The 26,605-nt window shown below is 46.8% G+C and overlaps 1 protein-coding gene across 1 annotated transcript in view; it reads right to left on the reverse strand.

Annotated features, from left to right (window-relative positions):
- Window positions 1-26,605, reverse strand: part of DNAAF9 (dynein axonemal assembly factor 9) — a 1,049,036-nt gene that overhangs the window by 601,088 nt on the left and 421,343 nt on the right. Inside the window, exons 14-15 of the mRNA XM_085642690.1 lie at window positions 15,480-15,556; window positions 15,297-15,341 (exon numbers count right to left, since the gene is read on the reverse strand). Of these exons, the coding sequence (XP_085498816.1) occupies window positions 15,297-15,341; window positions 15,480-15,556 (122 nt within the window). The remainder of the gene's footprint in view (window positions 1-15,296; window positions 15,342-15,479; window positions 15,557-26,605) is intronic.

Below are 26,605 nucleotides of genomic sequence, written 5' to 3' on the forward strand. Positions count from 1 at the left end.
TCCAGCACCTCCCTAGCCCCTTAGAGCAGTCTCTCAGGTCTCCACAGGGCCTTAGGCGCCCTCTACTCCACTTACTGCCCTTTTTCTGATGCTCCGACGCCGCTGGAGTCGTATCGATGCCGTGAGGCGGTTCCGGTTCGATGTCGGCGGCCTCGGCACAATGTCAGTTGTTTGACGACGCCGGCAGGCGGATCCGGTCTCGATGTCAGCGGCCTCGGTTCGATCTCGACCTCCGATTCGATGGCGTCGGGCAGTCTTACTCGATGTCGACTTCGGGCGGCTCCGGTCTGATGGCGACCTCGGCTTCGATGACGTCGGCCGGCCTTGCCTCGATGTCGACTTCCGGCGGCTCCGGAGTGCGATCCTCACTCCCGACCTCCGGTGCTCCTCACAGGTTTCCGGCGACTCCGGAGTGCGACCTCCACTCCCGACCTCCGGCACGATTCTCACAGGTTCCGGCGACTCCGGAGTGCGATCCTCACTCCCGACCTCCGTTACCCCTCACCTCGGTCTCCGACGACTCCGGAGGGCGGACTTCACTCCTCCGATGACGCCGCTCACTCGACCTCGGGTGACTTCCTCCTCGACCTCTGGTATTCCTCACGACCTCTGACGGCGCCCTCTCTCGACCTCTGGCGGCTCCGGGTACGACGTCTGCTCTTCCAGTCAGCGCCGCTTCTCCACCTCGGGCTCCAGGTCTTAGGCTACTCGACGTCGGACTTCAGGGAAACCAGCTTCCAGGTCAGGATCTTGCTGTTCTCTTGTTTCTAAGGCCTGTTCCTGCTGTCCAGGTCCTCAGGATGGTTTTTCTGACTTCTTCCCACACAGGGCTCTAGGCTGGGCTCCGTCAGTAGGGACTAGTATCAAGGGTGGGTTTATGGACCCCACTCCAGGCACAAGTTTCCACCCCTGCTGCTTCACTCCTTCCTCCTTCACGTTTGTGCTGCTCACTCTTCACCAGTCAGGTGCCAACTGCCAGCTCCAACTGCCAACTCTCCCTCTTAGCTTCCCAACATTCTAAACCGCCTCCAACTGTCACAGGGTTCTGGAATGTTCTGGAAGGTGCTGGTAGGTTCCAGTGGATGCTGGTGATGTCACAGGTGGCCACCATTTTGTGCTCCAGGCCCTCAGACAGAAGTTTCAGGGGTGGGTAAAATGGCCCCCTGAATCTGCATCAACATGAAAAATGAAAACAAATGAGGGAAAAAGGGCCAAGTCCTACACAACCCCCTTCCAGCCAAAAGCCAGGGTAGACCGATCAATGCCTTGATGGTCTTCCCTGCTTGGGGCGAGAAAAGGTGGACGCCGGCCCGCAACGGCAGGAGCTCCCGCAAGTTCTCCTCCGCTCTGGAACCCAATGGTTCCCTAACAAGCCTCCCTGGACCAACAAAACCACCCCACTGAGGCTCCCTAGCTAGTTGTGGCCAGGACCGGCCCCTGGGCCGTCCAGATGTCTCTGGCCCGGGTGATCTCGCGGAGTGGGGGGCAGTAGCCCCAGGCTTGTAGTGCCCGTTGACCACTCCGGTCCTCCTCCTTGCAGTCCTAAACTGCCTCTGGTCCTTCCTCCTGGGGTTCACACCCTTAGGCTGACCAGCCTTCAGGGGCGAGGCTCTCCTCCCCCTAACTCTTCTTCTGGGGTTCCTCACCCTACCCTGCGAGGCACCCTCAGACCAACACTTCCTCCTCAGTCTAGGGCCTTGACCCCTCAACTGATCCTTCAACCTAGGGTCTAAACCCTTAGGCTGAGTCGGTGCCCGAGGCGAGACCTTCCTCCCTCTGCACCCCCTTCCAGATTTCAGCACCCTCCTAACGGGAAAAGTACCCCTGGAAGTCAATTTCGGGGGGACCCGGTTAACAGAGGCCCCACCCGCCAGGTCAGGCAACCCCTGAGCCTGGCATCCCAGCCCAGGACCTAAACCCTGAAACTGGGCCAACCCCAGAACCTTGGGCGCGCTGGTTACAGTTGCCCTGGGTCCTCCTGACACTAGGGGCTCCCCTGCACTGGAGGGCACATCGGGACAGCCTAGGCTCCCAACCTGGGGCTCCCTTGCGGAACTCTCCAGGCCCTGAGACTTCGGTTGGGGCACCTCGGGACACCTCCCCGTCTCACGCCTTCCTACAGATAGGTCGTGAGGCCCTACAACCCTCTCTCCCTGGGACCTAGCTGGGCTATCTGCCACTTCTCCCACCTCGCTGGGTTGGGAGATCCCTGCACTACCCCCTTCAGGTTCCCACCCCAATGCCTCCTCAGACACCCTGGTGATGTCATCCTGGGGTAAATAAACTTCTAGCTCCTGTGGAGCTTCCGGTATGCTGCCACCAGTGTCCTCGCTGGACACACTCATCTGGAGGGCACGCAGCTCCAACTCCCTCATCTGAAGCTCGTGCGCCATCCTTCTCTCCTCCATCTCTTTCTCCAGCCTTGCTAAGTCCCATGTGAGCTGTCTTTTCTCCCTCCGGTCTGTTAACTCCACTTTAGACAAGCCACCGCTAGAGGCACTGCTGCCCTTCCTGGAAAGTGTCCTGGGCCCTGCTGACAGGTTCCCCACCTCAGGTTGGTACATCTCAGCCCCCTCGGGGTCAGGCTCTCCATCCCTGTCTTCCTCCTCAGCCTTGCTTTCTCGGCGTGCCTCCCCCCAAGCCCTTAAGCTGGTTTGGAGTGCACCCTTCTTTGCTCCTGGGGGACAGTACACCCCCTACCGCTGGCAAAACTCCCTGAGTTGGGCCACAGTGTACGTTTCTAGATTTTCTAGTACAAACTCCATCTTGCCCACTCAGGTTAGAGGACAGGTTTTGTGCAGTAACTATGCAGGGGGGTACCTTTAATAATACCTCCTCCCACCACCAGAGTAAATTTGGAAAAAACAAAAACCCACAATTAGGAAGGCCGCTTTGAGAAAACTCCCGGTGTAGGCCTATGGACTACCCACAGTTATTGTTGAGTATACGTAGGCACAGCTCTATCCCACCGCTGCCACCAATTTATGTTGGAAAACCCCACTCCCACACTAGAAGGGGTGGTGGTGGTCTTCCGAACACACTGTGGTAGCTTGGCTCGAGTGGTCAGGAATCAGGCTCCGTGCTAAGCATACAACATACCCAAACAATAACCATGCGTGCATCCGTTCCAAAAACGACTCTACACCGTAAAAATTATGAAAATAACTTTCTTTATCTGCTTTTTCTCTTAGTTGCTGATTGGAGAAAATAAATAACAATCACAATATACAAACTTTTTAGAAAGTGCAGGACAAATAAATACTGGCTTACTGATTCAATAAATAGGGGTGATCATAAATACTGAAGGCATAAATAAGAGTGCAATACAGACCGGCAATTAAATATTCTGAGGCAATAAATACTGTAACCAATAAATATTGTGCATCAATAAATACTGTGGACCAATAAATACAGTGGAACAATAAATAGGTTAAATACAATAAATACAGTGCCCCTAATAAATACTTAAAAGCTGACAGTGACACTCATAGAATCAGATCACTTTTGAATTCCTAAGGGCTGATTTGGCCCAGGCACAGCTTGTGGGGATGTGGAAGGCTTGGGGGTGTCTACTCCCTGGCTTGGTCAAGGCTGAGGCCTAAACTGAGGTAGATAAAGGGGGAAAATACCAGAGACCTGGCTCTCTCTCTCCACACAACTTCTCTAGATTAGTCCCAGTTCACCCCTGGCACAGTCAGGTTGGTTCCAGCACCTCCCTAGCCCCTTAGAGCAGTCTCTCAGGTCTCCACAGGGCCTTAGGCGCCCTCTACTCCACTTACTGCCCTTTTTCTGATGCTCCGACGCCGCTGGAGTCGTATCGATGCCGTGAGGCGGTTCCGGTTCGATGTCGGCGGCCTCGGCACAATGTCAGTTGTTTGACGACGCCGGCAGGCGGATCCGGTCTCGATGTCAGCGGCCTCGGTTCGATCTCGACCTCCGATTCGATGGCGTCGGGCAGTCTTACTCGATGTCGACTTCGGGCGGCTCCGGTCTGATGGCGACCTCGGCTTCGATGACGTCGGCCGGCCTTGCCTCGATGTCGACTTCCGGCGGCTCCGGAGTGCGATCCTCACTCCCGACCTCCGGTGCTCCTCACAGGTTTCCGGCGACTCCGGAGTGCGACCTCCACTCCCGACCTCCGGCACGATTCTCACAGGTTCCGGCGACTCCGGAGTGCGATCCTCACTCCCGACCTCCGTTACCCCTCACCTCGGTCTCCGACGACTCCGGAGGGCGGACTTCACTCCTCCGATGACGCCGCTCACTCGACCTCGGGTGACTTCCTCCTCGACCTCTGGTATTCCTCACGACCTCTGACGGCGCCCTCTCTCGACCTCTGGCGGCTCCGGGTACGACGTCTGCTCTTCCAGTCAGCGCCGCTTCTCCACCTCGGGCTCCAGGTCTTAGGCTACTCGACGTCGGACTTCAGGGAAACCAGCTTCCAGGTCAGGATCTTGCTGTTCTCTTGTTTCTAAGGCCTGTTCCTGCTGTCCAGGTCCTCAGGATGGTTTTTCTGACTTCTTCCCACACAGGGCTCTAGGCTGGGCTCCGTCAGTAGGGACTAGTATCAAGGGTGGGTTTATGGACCCCACTCCAGGCACAAGTTTCCACCCCAGCTGCTTCACTCCTTCCTCCTTCACGTTTGTGCTGCTCACTCTTCACCAGTCAGGTGCCAACTGCCAGCTCCAACTGCCAACTCTCCCTCTTAGCTTCCCAACATTCTAAACCGCCTCCAACTGTCACAGGGTTCTGGAATGTTCTGGAAGGTGCTGGTAGGTTCCAGTGGATGCTGGTGATGTCACAGGTGGCCACCATTTTGTGCTCCAGGCCCTCAGACAGAAGTTTCAGGGGTGGGTAAAATGGCCCCCTGAATCTGCATCAACATGAAAAATGAAAACAAATGAGGGAAAAAGGGCCAAGTCCTACACTTGTGAACTGGTGTGTTGAGCCATATGGCTAGATTGAGCTATTTGGAATCCGGATATGTGAGTGTTATGTGGTTTTGTGTGAGAAGATCCTGCCAATTGGGGAGCTTCTAGTGAGGGTTCACTGACAATTAAAGTAATGTGGTGTACCATGCTTGCCGTGCTTATGTGAGAGCTACCAGAATTAGAGTGAGAGGGGTTTGTCTGAACTTCCTCTCCACATATGGAAGCAAATATCCCTGACCATTTAACCAATAAGAATTTGCGTAGTGCCTGTGGGTGATGATAACAGGAGGCAAAGTGTTGGCTTTTTGCGTTTCAGCTGTTGCAAACAAATCTAGCTTTGGTGTTCCTAAAATTTGGAAGTACCGGTGAAGGACTTGCGGGTGGAGTTCCCACTCGTGAGTTTCTTCCTGGTCCAGCTTAAGAGGTGTGCAAAGTTATTGTCTACTTGATCAAATATATACTTGTGTTATGATAGGAAGAGGTGTAACCATTACGACTCATTTTGAGACAGCATCACCTGTGCCTGGCCCTTGCTGAAAAGTTATAACCAGTCCTGAAGTGGCTAAGAGCCAGAGTGCCTGCGGACAGAGGGAAGAAGTCTGCAAACGCTGCAGGAGGAGTGACTGTCCAGGAGGAGCAAGATACAGTGGGTCCCCAGGGCTGGTGGAGCTTCCAGAGACCGACGACTGCCAAGAGCAAACAGCAGACAACAGTACTTGTGGGCCTCCAATTTTTCCAGAAGAGGTTCCTGGTGCCAATAGTGACAACTCATCCTTACATTCCTGGTCAAAGATGTGATCTAAGACCAACACAGCCTCTCTGCGTGTTTACTGCCCAGAAGATCGGTCACTGAGTGTCCATTACGTAGAACATCACTCTGTGCATAGCCATATTGCCCTGAAGACATCAGTCTGTGTGAGGTCATGTTGTCAAGAAGGAGATCAGCTGGTGTATGGCTACATCGCTAGGAGACTGGCCAATGCATGGTCACCGATATCACAAAACCTGTCTGTGCTGGGCCCACAATGTTGCACACTGTGGCCGAGCTTTCAATGAGGCTCACCATCCCAGCCTGCATGACCGTCACGAGCAACGAACAAAAACATACAGAAGCAGAACCTCTGCAGCTACGCCTGATAGGAGGGCACCCACAGCAATTGACAATACCACAGGACAGAGGTGCTGGTGAGCACACCTTCTACCAGAAATGAGAAGGAGCGGGTGCACTGAGAAAAGGCCTGCTGCCCAAAAGGATTTTTCCACCTTGGATGGTAAGAACTGAGCACTTAACTGTATGGAAACTAAAGCTACTTAACTGTGAGAGATTGAGAGCAACTACCTGCAAGGGTGTAGAGCTGCACCTAAGCAGTAATCATGCCACTGCTCTAATCCGGTGGAAAACTGCAGAAATGAAGGGGTAGCCCTGTCCAACAGTGCCCTGAACATTTAATTTTGAATTTGCCTATATTTGTGTGTTGATTTCCATTCTAGTATGCACTAAAACACTTTTCTTCTTAAAAGATAAGCACTGGATTGGACGTTCAGATACTGCTGTGTGATTGTTAAGTTCTGAGCTTGAGTACCCCCACACTCCTTCCCTGAGAAGCTTGTGACTACATGCCATCGCTATCACCGAGTGTCAAGTACTGATGGGGTTGTACTTTGTTTAGTTTGCAGATCCACAGTAGGTAAGCAACCTCAACTCCCACAGTTGAGGATAGTTGCCTCTCTTTGTCCCATGGCCCCACAAACAAGGTTGGATAGCTAACAAAACTATCTCTAAAATGCATAGATATGTAGGTGACTCTAAACCACATGTCAATGGATTGAGACATTTCTCTACCTACCAGTTGTATGGAATTTTAGGGCAGTGCATCAGATGTTTACTCAGTAAGCACAAGCATGGTGTTTCTTGCCTGTTTACTTTGGGACAAAGATGCTGCAAAGGATTATGTTACTTAGCTTGCAAGCATCTATTCATTGCATGTAGTGCTGTAGATTCACATTCTGTGCACACTCCTGCCGGGAGACAGCCTTTCCAGCGAAACTATTACAACGCATGCCATTACATCGCATGTCGTTGCAACGCAAAAGGTGTGCAGCAGTGGGCAGAAGGTGTTGGATTTAACAACACCTTCCTACTGTTGAACACACTGGAGTTGGAATAGAGAATTATTCTATTCCAACTTCCAGCACCACCTCGACAGAAAGTCGGAGTAAAAGATTGCGTTGCAACGGCATGCGATGTAATGGCATGCGTTGTAACGTCACCTATTCACTCCTGCCATCTAGTGTTGGGCTCAAACCTTTACAATTTGCTGGTCTTCGAAGTCGCAAGATCCAGTGGCTCCTACTCTTCGGGGCAATGTGCATGATCATTGGCTCTATCTTCGGATTGCTTTTCAGACCTCGGGTACAGTTGTAGTGTAGCTTCATAGAGTTCACAACGATGGCCATGCAGCGTTAGTGAAAAAGAGAACTGAAAAAATGTGCATATTATTTGGAACAACCAATGACTTCCGGGGAGGTGGGTGGGCACATGTGAATCTAATAGTTTCATAATCTTTTCGTAGCATGTGTGGCTGTAGATACACACGCTGCGCACAGACTGTTAAGCAGGTTTCCCCATGCGATGGCTCGTCACTGGCTGTTACAGAAGTTTGGACTAAAGTTCTTAGTAAATTCTGACCTACACATGCCTGTTGGGAGTACGAGGAAATTCACACAGTCGTTTTTGTTAAATGTGGGTGCAGCTGGCCAAGTAGCTGCTTTACAAATGTCAGCTATAGGAATGTTACCTAAAAAAAGCTATGGAAGCACCCTTTTTCCTAGTAGAATGTGTCTGTGGGGGGGGAACAGTAGGGTTCACCTGTCTTTGGCATTGCAAGTTTGAATGCATCTGACTATCCATCCAGCAGTGTCTGCTTTGGATATAGCATAACCCTGCCTGAAGTTAGGGATAGCTACAAATATTTGTTGTTTGTTTCCTAAATGATTTCGTTCTGTCAATATAGTAAAGAAGTACTCTCTTACACCTAAGTTGTGCAGTGCCCATTGAGCTACCGATTCTGGATTGGAAAAGAAAATTGCCAAACTTTTGGGATTGCCTTTAGGACTACCCTGCCCGCATGCATGCATTAGGAGAACAGCTCCACTAAAGCAAGCGCTTGTATATCACTAACTTTTCGCAAAGAGGTGACTGCAACTAAAAATGTCACTTTCCATGAAAGATATTTAAGAGGACAGGAATGCAAAGACTCGAAATGGGGCCCCATGAGACTAGTTAGTACCACACTGAGATTCCATACTGGAGCTGGTGGAGTTCTTGGAGGTATTAACCTTTTCAGACCTTTCATTAACACTTTGACAACAGGTATTTTAAATAGTGTTCTCTGTATTGTAAGTACACAGCAATTGCTGCAAGTTGAAGACGTATGAATGTGTAAGTTAGACCTGACCGCTGGCGATGCAGTAGGCAGCACAACAGGTTTTGTACTGCAGGATTGGTAGTATCAATGTGTTGAGCCGTGCAGTAACATGCAAATCTTTTTCACTTAGCTGCATAGTATGTTCTAGTGGTAGGAAATCTAAGTACTTTAAGAATATCCATATATACTGACTAGAGATCAGGTACACAAACTCTAAGACATCAGGAGCCATACGGCTAATTTGAGCTGTTTATGATCCAGGTGTGAAGATACTGCTGATTGGGAGAGCTTTTGGGGAGGGACCAAGAGTAACGTGATGCACCATGGTGGCTGTGCCCATGTGGGAGCTACGAGAATTAGAGCAAGAGGATTGCCTAAGCTTCCTCACCCCACAGAGAAGTAGGGGGAGAGGTGGAAAAGCGTAGGCAAATATCCCTCACCAGTTCATCCATAGAGCATTGCCTAGTGACTGTGAGTGATGATATCCGAAAGCTAAGTGTTGGCATTTTGCATTTTCTGCTTTTGCAAACAGATCTAGGTTTGGTGTTCCTCACCTTTGGAAGTAACGGTGACGGACTTGTGGATGGAGTACCCACTCATTGACTTGTTGCTGCGTCCTGCAAAAGAGGTCCGCAAGGTCTCTGTCTACTACTGGGAGATATTATGCCAGGGCTTAATTTGGTGCCGTAATGCCAATCTCCATTGGTGCTGTGCTAACTGAGACAGCAGTAGAGAATGAGTGCCTCCTTGTTTTTGTATGTAATACATTGCTGTCATAGTGTCTGTTTTTTATTAGGAGTACCTTGCAGAAAATTTATGATAGGAAGGCTATCTGCGCTAGCTTTATTGCAAGGACCTCCAGAAAACTGATGTGATGAGTTCTTTGTTGAGCAACCCATACTCCTTGTACTGTCATTAACAAAATGTTCACCTCCACCCTGTGATTGATGTATCTGTGGTACCGATCACTTGAGAAGTTGGGTACCTAAAAGCTCTTCCCTGCAGTGGTCTAAATCAACACTAAATCCCGCGGACTGCCCTTCGCTCGTGACCACTGATGCAAAGCACTCCTGTAGGTTATTTTAAAGAACAAAGGTCCTTGGCATAAGAGGAGATAGTTTGAATGTTTCAACATAGACTACAATGAGCACTATGGAGGTTCTTCCAATGTCCAGCCGGACAGAGGAATATTTATTCAAGTAAGATAACAGGATGGACAAAATACAAGGCACAACAGAGATGGCGAACGGCACAGTCCTGTACCGAGCGTTTGAAAAGAAGGTATAGGGAGTATAGACACAAGAAGGAAACAGCAGGCAAAAAAAGGGGGGGAAGAGCAAAAGGCGGCTTACATTTACATAATAATACTGTGTAAGCTCAAACCAACAAACAACGCACTCATTTTGTCACAATGGTTAAATAGTGGTGTTTGCTACAAAGGTCGACGTTTCGATCCCTAGCTCTCAATACTATGGGATCATCATCAGGACTAGAAATTGAACTGTTGCCTGATAGATAGTGTCAAGGAGCCTGGGAAGCAGCTCGGAGTGGACCTGGGAAAGCTCGGTGGGTGCCAGGAGCAGCTCAATGGGTGCCTGGAGCTCGTCGGCAGTAAGCGAAAGCCCCACGAGGGCGTCTGGATGCTTGATCGTAGTCCACAGTTGGTCGTATTATGGGACAGTGGGCGACGGATGAACCAAGCGTTCAGGAGGGCTGGAGCTTGTGGATACAAACAGGGCGCAAGGGGCCAGAACCGAGTGTTCAATGGCCAGAGGTAGAGAGTATATGCAGCGGATAGGGCTGCCAGACAGCGCGGGACCGGAGCTCTCGCGCTATCACGCCGAACGGAAACGCAGACCCTTGCTTCCTCCGGCCGCCAGCTACTCATCGAGAGCTCCGGTCCCGCGCTGTCTGGCAGCCCTATCCGCTGCATATACTCTCTACCTCTGGCCATTGAACACTCGGTTCTGGCCCCTTGCGCCCTGTTTGTATCTACAAGCTCCAGCCCTCCTGAACGCTTGGTTCATCCGTCGCCCACTGTCCCATAATACGACCAACTGTGGACTACGATCAAGCATCCAGACGCCCTCGTGGGGCTTTCGCTTACTGCCGACGAGCTCCAGGCACCCATTGAGCTGCTCCTGGCACCCACCGAGCTTTCCCAGGTCCACTCCGAGCTGCTTCCCAGGCTCCTTGACACTATCTATCAGGCAACAGTTCAATTTCTAGTCCTGATGATGATCCCATAGTATTGAGAGCTAGGGATCGAAACGTCGACCTTTGTAGCAAACACCACTATTTAACCATTGTGACAAAATGAGTGCGTTGTTTGTTGGTTTGAGCTTACACAGTATTATTATGTAAATGTAAGCCGCCTTTTGCTCTTCCCCCCCTTTTTTTGCCTGCTGTTTCCTTCTTGTGTCTATACTCCCTATACCTTCTTTTCAAACGCTCGGTACAGGACTGTGCCGTTCGCCATCTCTGTTGTGCCTTGTATTTTGTCCATCCTGTTATCTTACTTGAATAAATATTCCTCTGTCCGGCTGGACATTGGAAGAACCTCCATAGTGCTCATTGTAGTCTATGTTGAAACATTCAAACTATCTCCTCTTATGCCAAGGACCTTTGTTCTTTAAAATAAGTTATTACCCGAGGTCCCTAGGCTACCAGAACGGGTCCCCTTGTTCTTTTCTAAGCACTCCTGTAGGGGCAGACGTGCAATCTTGCCTGAGGCACAATGACTATGAAAGAGGCCATCATGCATAGGAAACTCATTACCATACTGACTGGCAGGCGGCGATGTGGCTGAGAAAGAGCCATTTGATTCTGAAATTGTAAAACTCTCTGGGGATTGGGGTAGGCATTGGCCATCTCAGTGCTGAGAACTGCCTTCAAGTAGGGTTGGATCTGGTGTCGTTCCAGATGTAACTTCGTCACATTTATAGTGAAGCCTAATATGTGGAGCAGGGAGATAGTGGCTTGTGTTTTTTTACACACCTGACTGTCTGCATTTTATTGGCCAATCGTGTGACAAGGAAGATATGAATACCCTGTCTTCGCAGGTGTGCTGCTACTACTGCCAGACATTTTGTGAAAACCCTTGGTGAGGTTGTCACTATGAACTGTAACAGTTTGCATTGATAATGACGACCACTTTACTGGGTGGATGGGAACGCGGAAATATGCATCTTTGAGGTCAACAACTGTCATGAACCAGCCTTCCTAAAAAAAAAAAAAGTGGAATTACATCCTGTAGGGTGAACATATGAAAATGTTCCATTAAGATGCATCGGTTCAGTGGCCTGAGGCCTAGAATAGGCCATAATGATCTGTCCTCCTTTGGGATTAAGAAGTATAGTGAATACACTCTTCTGCCCCGATACTTTTTTGGAACTGGTTTGATGGCCCCTTTGGCAAGGAGCACTTTTCTGCCTTCAGAAGATTTTAGTTTTGAGGACTGAGCATGTGGCTGTGTGGACGAATGTTTGGTGAAGTTGATAGGAGTTCTAGACAGTAACTGTGCTGCACTATTGACAGCACCCACTAGTCAGATGTGATATCTAATCACGGTCTTTGGAACTCCAGAAGTCTACTCCTGACCGGCGCCAGGTGGTTGGCAGAGAAGCAAGGGGAGTCACTGCTTGGTGGTGGAGGCGGTGACTTTAGTGGGTGTGCCTTTACTTTTTACCGTTATCATTAAATCTGAATCAATCTCTACCAAGACCTTTTCCACCCTGCTAGTAGTAGGCCTGCTGCTGTCGCTGGTAGGATTGTCCCTGATCTGTGGTAGATGTTTTACCCCCACACCTTCTCTGTTGCTTTCGAAAAGACTAACGCGGGGCGGCTCTTTGTAGTGCACCCATCATTAGTGCGGTCTATGTCCTTTTAATCTTGTCTAGCATCTCATCGACCTTGGGGCCAAAGAGATGTTCTCCATCAAAGAGCACATTAAGTAGGTGTTGCTGCACCTCAGGCTTTAATCCTGAAATATGTAACCATGCATGTCTGCATAGTAGGATTGTAGAATTGACACCCCTCGCTGAAGTTTCAGACACAGCCAATGCACATCTAATGGTTGTATTACATACAAGTAAGTTTCCCTTCAACAGCAAAGTCTTTTACTTTATTTCTTAATTTATCAGGGAGGTGCTCAAAGAGATCTTCCATCTCATCCTATTGTGCCCAGTTGTCTGGAGAGGGGGCCTACAGAATTGGGGATACACCAATAGTTTGCATTACCTACAGCCACCCTCTTCCCTGCAGCCTCTATCTGCCAACTCTTCTTGTCAGGGGGAGGTGCATTTCCTGTTGCTTGTGCTGCCGTGTGTTTACATTCGATAGCCACAACTAGGAAACTTGGGGATGGAAGCCCCCTGATGTAGAGTGGGTTTGATTGGGAGGCTTTATACTTTCTTTCCACCTTAGGGGTTAGTATCCTACTTTTAACTAGGCCCTTGAAAAACTCAATGGATGGTTTCAGCATAGACTATCATTGGTAGATATTGGACAGACCTTTCCATTCTAGATAATGTCTCCACCAGGAAGCACTCCTATTTAAGCGTGACATCCATATGTACTTTGTTGTATACTGCAGATCTCTATATAACAGTGTATTAACTGGTCATGTCAACTGGCAGGGATGGTTTAATAGGGATTGCCTCCAGATCAGGGTCCTCGTGTGGTTCGACGTTATAATCTTCCCGTGGGCTGTCAGGACTCTGTGGGTAGTCAGCTGACTCATCCACATCATCTCCTGAGAATATGGTTTACACTTCATGCTGAATCTATAGAGGACTGCGATGAGAGAGAATGTGCAATTGAGCTGTGTGGTATTGGTGGTGGCCTAGAGCCTTTGCTGAACATAGGTCTCTCTGGTGTTGAATGTAGGAAAGGTTCCTCAAACTCTAGCCTACTTTTTTCAGTGCAGTTAGTTTGCCAGTTAGTGAATCTATTGTTGTCTGATGGTAATCAAGGACCTGTTGCAGTCTCTTGAGGATAGGACCTCCCTTGGGTAAGCAGTCTTTTGAGGTCGACTTGGGCCTCAGTGCCGAAATGTCCCTGTAATGGCTTTTTCAGCATCTCTTCAGAGACTGTTCCTTTGGAGCTGATGGTGTAAACGTTGATGGCTTAGACACCATAACTTTCTGCACCAAAGGTGTAGGTTGAGGAGGGGCATCCAGAGGTCTTAGGTTTGGTGCTATGTTTGTGGCTATAGGTCCGATTAGGATCAAGAGGACTCATCTTTTCTCAGCTCGGTGTCGACCAGAATCACCAGGTCACGGACCAACAAGACTTGTGTCTTTGACTGGGCGGCTGGGTCGATCTGCTCTAGAGCATGGCTCCGACAAGTCCTGCAGTTGTGCTTTGTGTATCGGGGCTAGAGCAGTAACAGCACTCATGACCTGTAGCGTGGATATCTCCGACTCAACGTCAGAACTTCATTGAAGTCCCACTTCATCGCTGGATTCTGTAGTGTGGACTACCTGGCGAGACGTCTCTCTCTTTCTTGCATTCTTAGTTGGCGCAGTTGATTTCCTTTCCCTCTGACACCTATTGTTCGGTGGTTGGCCAGATTAAGTGCCTGACGGGATCTCAAGGTCTTCTTGGATTGCACCTGTTGACACGCCGCATAGTCCTGGTCATTGTGTTCCAGAGTTACACAACAAAGTTGCAGGCAAGGTGTTGGTCATTGTGCGGCTACTTTACTTTGCACTGCGGGCACCTACAAAATGGGATCCATTCCATCACATCTCTCAGAACATTCCAACCCTAATGGAGATGGAACTGAGGACCAAGTGTGCAGCCATCTAGAGGAGGAATCACAGGATCTTGCAATTTGAAAAACGTCTTGGAAAAAAATTAGTTGTAAATGTCTGAACCCAACACTAGATGGCAGGAGTGTGCATAGCATGTATTTCTACAGCCACACATGCTATGAATATATTATTACCACTCCAACAACTGGATTTAGCAATAAAAGTGACCCATACAAAAAAGTGCTGATTGGAAAACAAAGAGAACATTTCCAGTTGTAGACTGTAGCTCTTCATAGTTTGCTTTGAGAACTCCCTTTAAAGTATCTTTTTATTCAGCCTGGATGAATTTTGTCCGCTACAACACTGTTAAAATAATTCAATACTCCGATGAGCAACTTCTGACAAAAACAAATGGTCCAACTCTGGTTCACTCATGTGATGTCTAATCAAAAGAAGAAACAGGACTAGACCAAGTCAGGGATAATGTTTAATGCAATGAAATGGTCAGACCAGTCCAAACTAAGGATAAAGAAATATTTGGACCAAAGCAAGTCTTCAAAAAGTTGAAAGTCCCACTGAGTCATAAAGGGAATACACGGTGGCAAAAATCACTAAATCATTAGGTTGAAAATGCAGTCATATCAGCAAATGTCATCAAGTCATTAGGTGAGAAATGCTCAAACTTAGACATAGCAAAATCACCAGTATTGTAATACACCACTATGACATTTTTCTTGATTGTCAGGCAACAGGCGTTCTTAATTCTACTGCAGATCTTAAATGCCCTCTTTCAGTTAGCAATGCACACAGGGCTTTGCCTCCTAAGCCCTACATGTCATTAGCATTTAATTTAATATTTACCTTGAATCAGTTGCTCTATTAGCGAAATAAAAGAAGGATTTCCCCTACATTACTTTTTAAATGAGCAATTTTAGCATCCCACAGAACTACATTTCTAAATATAGTACTATAATTACACAACAGTTAATTCCATTGCTTCTCCCAATAGCCCTAGTCTTTACCTTTCCAGAAAAGAACAATAGGTAAATGCTTTGAAATCCTTCATTGTAAACTGGCGGCAAAAATGCAATTGTTTATGGAGGCAGAATCAGAGAGCAATGAGTTAATGCGACAATGAAGCTTAAACGTTTCAAATTGTATTTACTCAGAATGGTACTGACCTCCCATGATAATTTAAGGCTTGAATCTGAAATGTTGTTTTAGATCTAGGAGCATAGAAAGAAAAAAGGACATAAATACTATGATGTTTATGATTCAGCAATCACAGTTAATCTGGACATTTACCAATGGGGCCTTTCTTCACTGCAATAAATAAACACTTAAATGTAGAAAACATTCCATACCTGAGAGCAGTTTTCAATTGCACTAGTTCAAAGGAATCCAAAAGAGTCCAGAATAACTGTTCTGCTGCTTCTTTTGCCTAAAAAAAATATTATTTGGTTTAAGCGTCATTTGATACAATTATGCTGATTTGATCTGAGACAATTACAGTTAAAAAACAAATCTTCCCAATTTTTTTTTTACAGCAATTGTAGTATTCCATAAGTCAGATAAAACATAACATAAGCGATTTGCTGAACTGATGTAACATTTCTATTTAAAAACTAACAGCTATATAAATACAATTATCACATTCAGAAAGAAAATATAACACCAGATGTCATTTTTCAAATCTGCTGGATGATGCTCCATAAAGTCTAGAATTAACTATAATAACTTTGCTAATTTTCCCAACGGTATATTATTAAGAAGATATAAATTTGATTATTAGAGTTGTACAAATCAATGAGACATGACATTTAGAGATGACAGTTACACAAACAGCCCAGACAAGAAAATATCTTGGGAGGAGATGACAGAAGAATATAAGAGCATCATTTATCACAGACACATAGTGCAAACACAGCAGACTCACATAAACACTTTCTTATGACGCTAGACACACCCATGCCTGTTTTAAATCATTACATGGAAAATGATGAAGTGGATGCAAGATTTAGCAAAAACAATATAGCTTCTGAGTTACAAATACATTCTTCCACCACACTCTAAACAATTTGATATAATTGTGTCCTTTTTTGTAAAGCAATACAATTATGTATATCATTTTCACTTAAAACAATTTCTAAAACTGTGAAAGAGGACCACAACAATCCAGACAGCATATATATTATATATGCACACATATATACATACATATATTCACTGAAAAAACCATAGGTTTCACACACGTTATAGTTAGGAATTAGCATTTAAAAAACCTTGCAAATTCACTTAAAAAACCATAGGTTTCACACATGTTATAGTTAGGTGGATATTTCACTCGTAAAAAAACAATGAAATTCCCCCGTTATAGTTAGTTCAGATAACTATAACTATAACTCGGGGAAGTTATAGTTAGCTGAACTAATTATAACGGGGGAATTTCTAGGGTTTTGTACAAGGGAAATGTCCGGCTAACTATAACACCCCCGAAACCTATGGTTTTTTCCGTGAATTTCAAAGGTTTTTTATATGCTAATTCCCATCTATAATTTATCTCTAAAGCTATGATGTTTAATGATTTTCATTGAATTTCTAAATTTTTCAACTTCAGTGTGTCAATTCCTTTAATTATGTTTTTTTTAAATACTTTTTTTATCACCTTTTAACTTATGTTTTCAATTAATTCTTTTAAAAATATTTGTTTTTATTGGGTTTAAAAAAAAAAAAAAAATTGTTAATGTTTTAAAATAGTTTTATTTATTTTTTAAATATTTTTTAAACTATATTTTCAAAACATTTATTTCCATTTTTTTGGGATCCGCGCACCCAACGCGTAAGGAAACATGCACCCTGCGTGCATTTCGCCGTTTAAAAAAAGAAGAAAAAAAAGGGGGCCCTAGGGGGTCCTTCTGGGACCCCCTAAGCAACACTAGAGGGTATTTCTACCCTGCCCCCTTTACATCTTTCACATACTTATTTTTTATTTTGAAGGTTTTATATAGCACTGGCTAGACCCAGAGGTATCAGAGCGCTTTACAAGATAAGGATAGTATAAGGCACATAGGGTATAAAAGCATATGAAAGGTAGTGCAACAGAAATTTGAAATATATAAAGTGCAAACAACATGAGCATTATACAAAACCAGATAAACAGGGGCAGGAGCTATACATTTAAGTAATTAGGTAAATGGTGAACAGGAGAACAGGGTAGATAATTACTGAACAAATATAGTATGATAGATAAGAAATCATGAGTAGGACACAGGTTAGGAACCCCAATAATAATTGAGGAGGTGGGTTTTGAGGTCTTTTTTGAAACTAGAATAGGAGGGATTACAGCGCAGGCTTTTTGGGAGGGCATTCCAGATAATAGGGACATTGCCAGAGAAGGAGCGAGACTGTGTAGATTACTTTTTATGCAGAGGTGGGATTAGGAGTAGGGTGTTGGTGCTTCTCAGAGGTCGAGTGGAGCCCGCAGAGTAGAGTTTCTTTGAGAGGTAATGCGGAGTGTTTTGGTGGAGGACTTTATGAGTAATGCAGGCGGTTTTGTAGGCAGATCTTCCTTCGATAGGGAGCCATTTAAGAGATTTGAGTGCCGGGAATATATGATCGAAGCGTTTGCAGTCCGTGGTGAGCCTGGCAGAAAGGTTGAGCACAGCTTTGATTGGAGCTAGGTGTACCTTGGGGATTCCATTGAGGATGGCATTAACATAATCAATACATGACAGAACAAGCGACTGAACTACGAGTTTGAAATCATCGGTGGGTATGAATGGTTTGATTTTCTTGAGGTGACGGAGAGTGAAGAGGGCTCCTTTGGCAGAGTTTTTGATGTGAACATTAAGGGTTAGGGTGTTGTCGATAGTGATGCCAAGAGATTTGACGGAGTTTGACAGGGTGAGTGAGCAATTGAGTGCATTGAGGTCAGGGATCCATGATTGAACGGGTAGAGGGTTATTTTTGGGGGAGAAGAGAATGATTTCGGTTTTGTTAGGGTTGAGTTTGAGATGATTGGAATGGAACCAGGTAAGGGTGTTATTCAGGTGTAAGATGTCAGCATGAGTTTTAATCTTGTAATAGATTTGGGTGTCATCGGCGTAGAGGTGCTAATTTATGCTTGCTTGGTTAAGAATGAGGGTGAGGGGTTCCATAGAGGTTAAAGAGGTAGAGAGAGAGGTTAGATCCTTGGGGGACTCCAAGGGAGACAGGAGTGGGGGTAGAGAGACAGTTTTGAATTTTGATTTGCTGATTACGGTGTTGTAGATAAGAGATGAACCATTTGTAGGCGGTGCCATTAAGGCCGAAACGGGTCCTAAGCACATTAAGTAGGGCTGAAATGTTGACTGTATCGAATGCTGCGTAGAGATCAAGAAGTATAAGAAGGCAGGTCTCGCCATTGTCAAGTGATTGATGGATGTCATCTATGACATTGAGCATTGCCGTTTCGGTGCTGCAGCCTTTTCTGAAGCCAGATTGAAAGGGGTCGAGAAGGTTGAAATTTTCAATGTTTTTGTCTAGTTGTAGTAGGACACATTTTTCAAGTACCTTTGAGAGAAGGGGGAGGTTAGTGATGGGGCGGAGATTATTTAGGTCATTGGGGTCAGCATTGGGGTTTTTGATTATGGGCGAGATTTGACCAAGCTGAAGGGAGGAGGGGACACAGCCGGTGGAGAGAGAGGTGTTGATGATTTTGGTCCAGAATAGGGTGATGATGTGCTTAAGGGCAGGGAGAAGGTTGGAGGGTATTGGGTCTTTTGTGTGGGAGGATGGTTTTATATTGCCAATTATATTGAGGACTTCAAGCTCAGTGACGGGGAGAAAGTTGAGCAAGGAGGCATTGTTCTTTGGTTGAGATTTAGGGGAGTTGGTTACTTGGGATGTGGAAGGTGAGAGGCCTGTGGATTGGTGGGGGGGTATGGAAATGGGTGGGTGAGGACGCTCGCTGGGGAGCGGTAGGATAGAGGGCAGAGGAGAGAGAGTGTCGTCTGGAAGGGGGGATGTGGAGTAGGCATTAGAGGTGAGGACAAGATTGGATTGGAAGTTGGAGGATAGTTGTGTGGGAAGGAAGTATTGGTCAATTTTGGCCATTTTTTCCGAGAAGAAGTGGGCAATTTCTTTACATCTGTCTGACGAGACTGTCATATTAGGAGGTGCGGGGGAAGTTTGGTTTCGGATGATTTTGAAGAGTTCCCTGGGTCTGTTTTTGGCACGGTCAAGTTGAGTGCGGAAGAAGGATGCCTTTTCCTTGAGGATGTGTTTTTTGTAAGTGGATCTAGCATGTCTGAGAAGTGCAAGATGGGAGGGTGAGGGATGGTGTCTCCAGGTTCTTTCCGACAGTCTGAGTGCCCGTCTCTCATTATTTATCTCTGTATTAAACCAAGAGTTTGAGGGGGTGTTTCTTTGGTTTTTGAGTTTAGGTGGGGCTAGTTGGTCAAGAATATCTGTAACAGTATTGTTAAATAGTTCAGTGAGCTCATTCGCATTTTGGGAGGGGGGAATGAGAAGAAGTTGAGCTTGGAGTTTCAATTGTAGAACACCTGGGGGGATGCCTTTTAGGTTTCTGGTCAATTTCTTAGGTCTGGTAGTTTTAGGGGCGGGGAGGTTTGCTGAGGTAGCAATGGTGAACAGTATAAGGTGATGTTTGGACTAGTCAGTGCGGATGATATTGGTAACGGAGGTCATATCATCGTTGGACAGAATAACGTCAAGTATGGATCCTTTAGTCCTTTAGTGTGAGCTGGAGATTGGCAGAGTTGTTCGTTGATTTCAAGAAGTGTAGTGAGGAGGGAGATGGTGGGGTCATTGGTATCATTCCAATGGAGGTTGAGATACCCAAGAAAGAGATTTTTTGGGTACGATTGTCATGGTTTACCTGTTCTGCCCCTGCTAGGTCACGTGTGTGTGCCTGTGTTCCGAGAGGGAATAAAACCCTCACTTCTGGTCTCGGCCGCTAGCGGTCTAGACTCTGTGTGGGACCACCGCTAATGTCATCAGCGCTTCCGGGGAATCCGCGTATCAGAAGCGGCTATTCCCCCGGGTCGGCGCTTCGGATCCTGGTTCAACTGCGGATGCCGTCGGGACGACTGATGCCGCTGCCCCTGCCTGAATACTCGTTGAGACGCCACCCGCTCCTCTGAAACACGCTATTCCTGGAAGGTACCACACGAGAAAGCACGCTGCGCAGGAGCGCATTTCAGTAATCACCGTACTCCTTCTCCTCACTGGAGTGCTTATCAACCGGATTGCCCAACACTGGAGCACACCTGGTACCTCCCAGACGCTCTTATTCTCTTTAGCAGAGTAAGGGTGCAAACCGAAGGGGGGTGCCCTATCTAACCTCACGTTCCGCCGAGGGCCAGCCTCTCTCCCTGCATTGTACCTTGCCTTACAGCGGAAACCTTTTTCTTTTACTCTTGTCACAGCGCAGGAGCGCTTCTTCTTGGTTTCTTCCACGTACTTGGATTCAGCGCAGGAGCTTTTCTTCTGGCAAGACTAATCTCTACCCTTGGTAGCGACCTACCCTCCAGAGGTAATCCTCGTTTTCCATAAGAGTGCATGTAGTTGAATGGGCATCAGTATATTGTTGTTGTGGTAACCAGTGTGTCCTTGTCTCCCTGTACAGCTGGCGTCCATCCACTCCGAGGGACGCCCCGCCTTTCCATCATAGGGTCTTCTGGTCCTTGATTAGCTGCCATCCCTTCTCCCATCTTTATCCTAGTTTGTTACCATTCCAGAGTAGGGTGAGGTGGGTGTAGGGGTAGTGGCTCCTGTCGTCTCTGCGAGATCTCTCCACAGGTAACAGGTACCTCGTGGGGAACCTGACACGATAATGCGGATTGGGCCAGTAGATCAGATAAGTCCTCAATGAAGGGCTGTGGTGGTCCCGGAGGCGATAGATGTTGTGTAGACGAATTGGGAGGGAGTTCTGAGTTAACAGTTCTGCTTCCAGGTATTCGCATGAGGAGTAGCCTGGGTTAGTGATAAGGGAAATCTGAAGTTCCTTTTCAAAGATAATGGCTAGCCCTCCCCCAACTCTGTTAAGTCTGTCTTTTCTAAGAATAGAGTATCCCGGGGGGAGAGAAGGTCAAGTATGCTCGTTGAGTGGTCATTTAGCCATGTTTCAGTGAGGAATGCAATATCAATAGATTCACTCAGGATGGTTTCCGAGATTTCCGTGGCGTGTAGGACCGCGGAGCGACAGTTAACTAGCATGCATTTCAGTGGTGTGGGGTTGGGTATGGAGGGTGGGCAAGAGTGGATCAACGGAAGTTGGGGTGGTGGTCTGGGGAAGCAGGGGAGGAGGGGGTTCTATTTGTCCCTATGATAACAGGGATGGGGGCATACGGGAGTGGAGGGTTGGTGGTTGGCAGATTAGGAAGGTAGGAGTTACAAAGGTCGGACGGGGAGAGATGGTTCGAGGTGCGGAGAGGTCTATGCTTACGGCATCCGAGAGGGAGTGATCTCCAAAGGTTGTGTTTGTTATTGGGGATGTTTGAGGGAGGGAGGATGGTGGTTTTATGGTGAGGGAGGGATCTGGTGCTGTGTATGAAGAAGTCTTTTCTGAGTCGGGCAAATTCAGTAGTTAAATTAGATAGGTCACATTCAATGTTGTGTAGGATCTGGGCAATTGAGGAGAGGGGAGGTATCGGGAGTGCGTGGTCTGAATTATTTGCAGAGGGTGGACTAATGTGTGAGGGGGAGATGTGGTAGATGGTGTGGGGTGAGCGGTGACGGGGCTGGGAGGAGTGAGGGGTTCGGAAGTTAAAGTAGGTAGGACGAGTAAAGTGTTGTGCAGGCTCGGGGTATTCCGGGTACAGGGAAGGAATGACGGGGCGTAGGAGGTGGGAAGAGAATGGTCTGGGGATAGGGAGTGGTCGTGATTAGTTGCGGATGGAGGCCCACTGTGTGAGGGGGAGATAGGGTAGTAGGTATGGGGTGATGGCTGGCGGAGCTGTTAAGTGAGAGTGGAGGGGTTAGGTTATACAAGGGGCAGAAATCTTCAGGTGATGTGGTCAGAGAGGATAAAAGGGCATGAAGCGAGTGAGAAACGAATATATTGGTGTGATGGGGATGTGTAATTATTGAGGGTTGGGGTGAGGGTGTGTGAGGAAGATGGGTGTTTATTGGGGGTTGAGGTGTGGGGTTGGGGGGGTTGGGTAGGTAGAGCCTGAGGGGGCAGGTAGAGAGGAAAGGGAGGAGCAGAGAGTGTATGGGATTGGCAGGAGTAGGGGGGTGAGGAGTTGTGATAGTTGGTTGCGGGGAAAAGACGGTGGGGTAAGTGAAAGGTTGGGTCAGGGAGAGGGAGGTTTGGGGGACAGGGGGAGGGCGGGTCATGGGAAGGGAATAAGTAGGTGACAGGAGTTTGGGGCTACCGTTATTCAAGGAGGGGTCAGAGGAGTAAGGGTTAAGGGGGTTAGGGGGAGAGAGGGAGATAAGTGGGGGATGAGAAGTATGTAATTGGAGATGGGGTAGTCGTTATCAATAGGGGGGTCCAGGGAGGGAGATGGTGAGGACAATTTTTGGAGGTTGAAAGTGGATGTAGAGTGGGGGCGAGGGGGGAGGAAGAGGTTTGAGGGGCTCTGTTTGTTTGGGGAGGAGGAGTGTTAGGCGCTGAGTGGTTAAGGAGGAGAGACATAGTGCTAAAGTGGTGTTCAAAGATAGAAAGGTGGGATGGCGAGGCTTGTATGAGGATGTTACCTGTTTTGAAGATGGAAATATCAATATCACCATGAAAGGCTGGGGAGGGAGCGGTGGATTATTTAAATCCATATGGTATATTGGTTGATTTAGAGATAGGGAGGTGTTGGAGGAAGATGCTCTTCCATTTGGAAGGGCGTTTGGAGTAGAAGATGTAGTTGGTAATAACGCGGGAGGTGAGGCTGAGATAGTTATCAACAATGAGTGTTTCAGGGTTGCGGATGAGGAGTTTATGTTTGAAATGTTTCTTTGCGTGTTTGGAGAGATTAGGGGGGTAGAGAATGGTCCAGGAGTTGGGGCCGTGTTTAGAGAGGGTATGGTCCTGAGGGTGATGGTCAGTGCTGTGAAGGGGCATTTTAGGGGCATTTTGGGTTGACGTGAGACAGAGTAAAGAGAAGGAAGTTAAAGGAGATGGGGGTAGGGGAGGAGAGGAGAGGGGGGGTGCTGGGCGAGTGTGGGGTCGAAAAATCGGGGGCAAGATCAGGAGGTAGTGTTAAGCAAGAGAGGAATAAAATCAGGAGCAGATTCGATAGCAAAACAAATTACATCACTGATGTTCAGTAGGGTAGAAAAGGTAAAACAAGCACGGTAGATATGATGAATCAAGCAAGGGGGCAAATAAGCGCGGAAATACAGTCAGGCGCAGATAAGATATTAAAAGCAGATTCCAGTGCTAATATGGATCACATTAAATAGGTAAACAAACACGATAAATTAGGGGAGTAGGATAAACAAGGGAGGAATTAAAAATCAAGAGCAGATTAGGTAGCAAAACAGATTACATCGTAAAATTGGAGCAAATTAGATAGGTAAACAAATACAAACCTCAAAAAGCAAAAGATAAAATCCCAAAACAATAGTCTGTGGGGGAGCAATTATTTACCTTACTTAATCAGCCTCGCTTTTACCGAGGCACAAAATGGCTGCCAACAGTTCCTGGTTTCGAATGTAGACAGACACTTGACAGCCAATCAGCATTCAGCGCGTGATCGGGAGGGTGCGTGCTCGGTTCGGGGAGGATGCGCTGATCCTCCGAGGCCATAGATATATCTATTTTTTTTACTCAAATTTTCTCAGGAACTACTGAACGGATTTACACCATTTATGCAAAAGGCACGAGTCTGAACTGAGGACTACCTCTTTGCCAAATTTGGTGTAATTCCGTTCAGCAGTTCGGGCTGTAGCTGCGTCAACAGGTCCTATGGGAAATTGCATAGGGAAAACGCGTTTTGGGACCCTCCTTATTTCTCAGTCCCCGCTTGACGAATCACCACAAAACTTTCAGGATAGGAGCGGACCGGAGCTGGCCAAAAGTTTGGAAAATTTCATGAAGATTTGTCAACCGGCGCCAGACTTATTGGGAATAGAATGTTGCGGATGTCCTATGGAAAATAGGTCCTAACTATAACTAACTACTGGCGAGCGCCAGTAGGTAATATATATATCGCATATATATATGTGCGCCTAGAGTTATATTTATTTGTGTACATATATATATATATATATATATATATATATCAATTTGCAAATATCAGCACCACTTGACACTCACAGACCCACTGATACATCAACTCAGAAAATCATGCACCCACTCACAGGCCTAATCAGACATTCAAGCATCTAGTCACAGGTCTACTCAGATATTCCTGCATTCACTCACAGACCCCCTCAGACATTCACACACCTACTCAGAGACCCATTCAGAGGCTCTCACACCCACTCACAGACCCATTCAGACACTCACGTACCCACCCATAGACCCACTCAGACACTCATACACCCACTCACATGCACACTCAGAGTTAGGCACCCACTCATAAACCCTCACATTACCACTTAGGAACATCCCCTCTGAGACTCAAGCACCCACTCACAGATCCACTCAGGCACTCACACACAGACCCAATCAGACTCATGCACCCATTCACAGATCCACTCAATCATGCACCCACTCACAGACCCAGACTCTCATGCACCACTCACAGACTCACTCAGACACTCATACACCAACTTGCAGGTCCAGTGAGACACTCATGCACCCACTCAGAGACCTACTCATACATCTAGAGACCAATACAAATGCACACACCCACAGACCTATTTATAGACTCATGCACCCACTAACACATCCACTCAGAGACTCAAGTTCCCACTCACAGACCCACTCAGTCACACACCCAGTCACAGACCCACTCAGAGATCCATGCACCCACTCAGACACACTAAGACACTCACACAACCACTCAAGACCCACTCAGATATTGATGCATGCTTTCACAGAACCACTCAGAGACTCATGTACCTACTCAGTCCCACTTAGACTTATGCAACCACTCACTCACCCACTCAGATTCCTAGTCACTCACAGACCCACTCACTCATGCACCCACTCAAATGCACATTCATTCACACAGCCACTCACAAACCCACTCAGATACTCACTCACTCACACCCCCATAGAGACACTTATAAAGGCACTCCCAGACCCACTCACACACCCATTGACAGACCCACTCACACACTTACTCTAACTCTCAGACCCACTCATGTCATGAGTGATGTAATATGTGAGGTCGTAAGGAGTGCATTGCGGGGGTGTAAGTTATAGTTTGCTCAGATAACTATAACGGCTGAATTTCAATGGTTTTGTATGCGTGAAATCTGAGCTTAACTATTACATCACTATAACCTTTGTTTTTTTCAGTAACTATATATATTTTTATATTCCTCCCAATTTGTCCTCAATTGAAAACGCTGTGAAAACGGACTCCACAGCAGAAATATTAATTTGATTCTTTAATAAAAAGCCTAACCGGCATTTTACATTTAGACATCATTCCTTGCTTTACACGTTTCGGAGCCCCAGCTCTTTGATCACAGGCTTCCATTTTACTCACAGCCCTGCTGAAAGGCGCCTTTCTCTGCATGTTAATTACTTATACTACCCTCCAGTGGGCCTCAACAGGTGAGTTCAACTTGTGTTGCATGCTGAGATTTGTATCCTTCCAGTGGGCCTCCAAAATGTGTGTGTTTTTTCTCTCCCCCTCCCCTTCCCCCTCTCCCTCCCCCTCTTCCTCCCCTCCCCTCCCCCCTCTCCCTCTCTCCCTCCCTCTCTAGGAAATTCTGATGGCCCTTGTTCCCAAACACCACTGATTCTTGATTATTCCCTTGTGGATCTGCACTGGACATGGCTATTCTATAGGTTCATACATTTGCCGCTATGATAACTTGGATAAAGCAATCCACTCAAAGTTGTCTCTGTTTCATTGGGGCAGGTATGCCATTATCAAGCTTCCAAGGGTCCTCCTTTAAGGGGCCAACTAACTTTTTAGCACCTCTGCCTTTCTATGTATTTTTTCCTCTAACCTTATTTAAAGGTAGTTAGGAAAAGCAGTGCATCCATACACTTCTTATGTAGTTATCAGGCAACTGAAGCAGATATCCTTCCTAAATGGAAATAAAGTCTGCTATTCATTTCCAAGTGCAATAAAAATAAATTGAATTTTACCAAATCTGAATAGAAGCACAAGAGTAATATGTGACTTAATCCCCCAAAAGTTTCAAGACAATGTTTTAGTTTTCAATGTTTCCCTTTAAGGTCTTTAGAATGAGACTTTTAGCAATTTGAACTACAAAGTAGAAAGTGCTAACTAATTTATTATGCATTTGCCATTGACTCATTTTTTTAACATAAAGAGGCATCTTCTAAGTAAAGTATTCATCCTAACTTCAATCACTGCAGGGGATGACGTCACAAACAAGAAAAGATGATAAATATTATTAGGTT

The sequence above is a fragment of the Triturus cristatus genome, chromosome 2_2 (genome assembly GCF_964204655.1).
Source record: "Triturus cristatus chromosome 2_2, aTriCri1.1, whole genome shotgun sequence".
Lineage (NCBI taxonomy): Eukaryota > Metazoa > Chordata > Amphibia > Caudata > Salamandridae > Triturus > Triturus cristatus.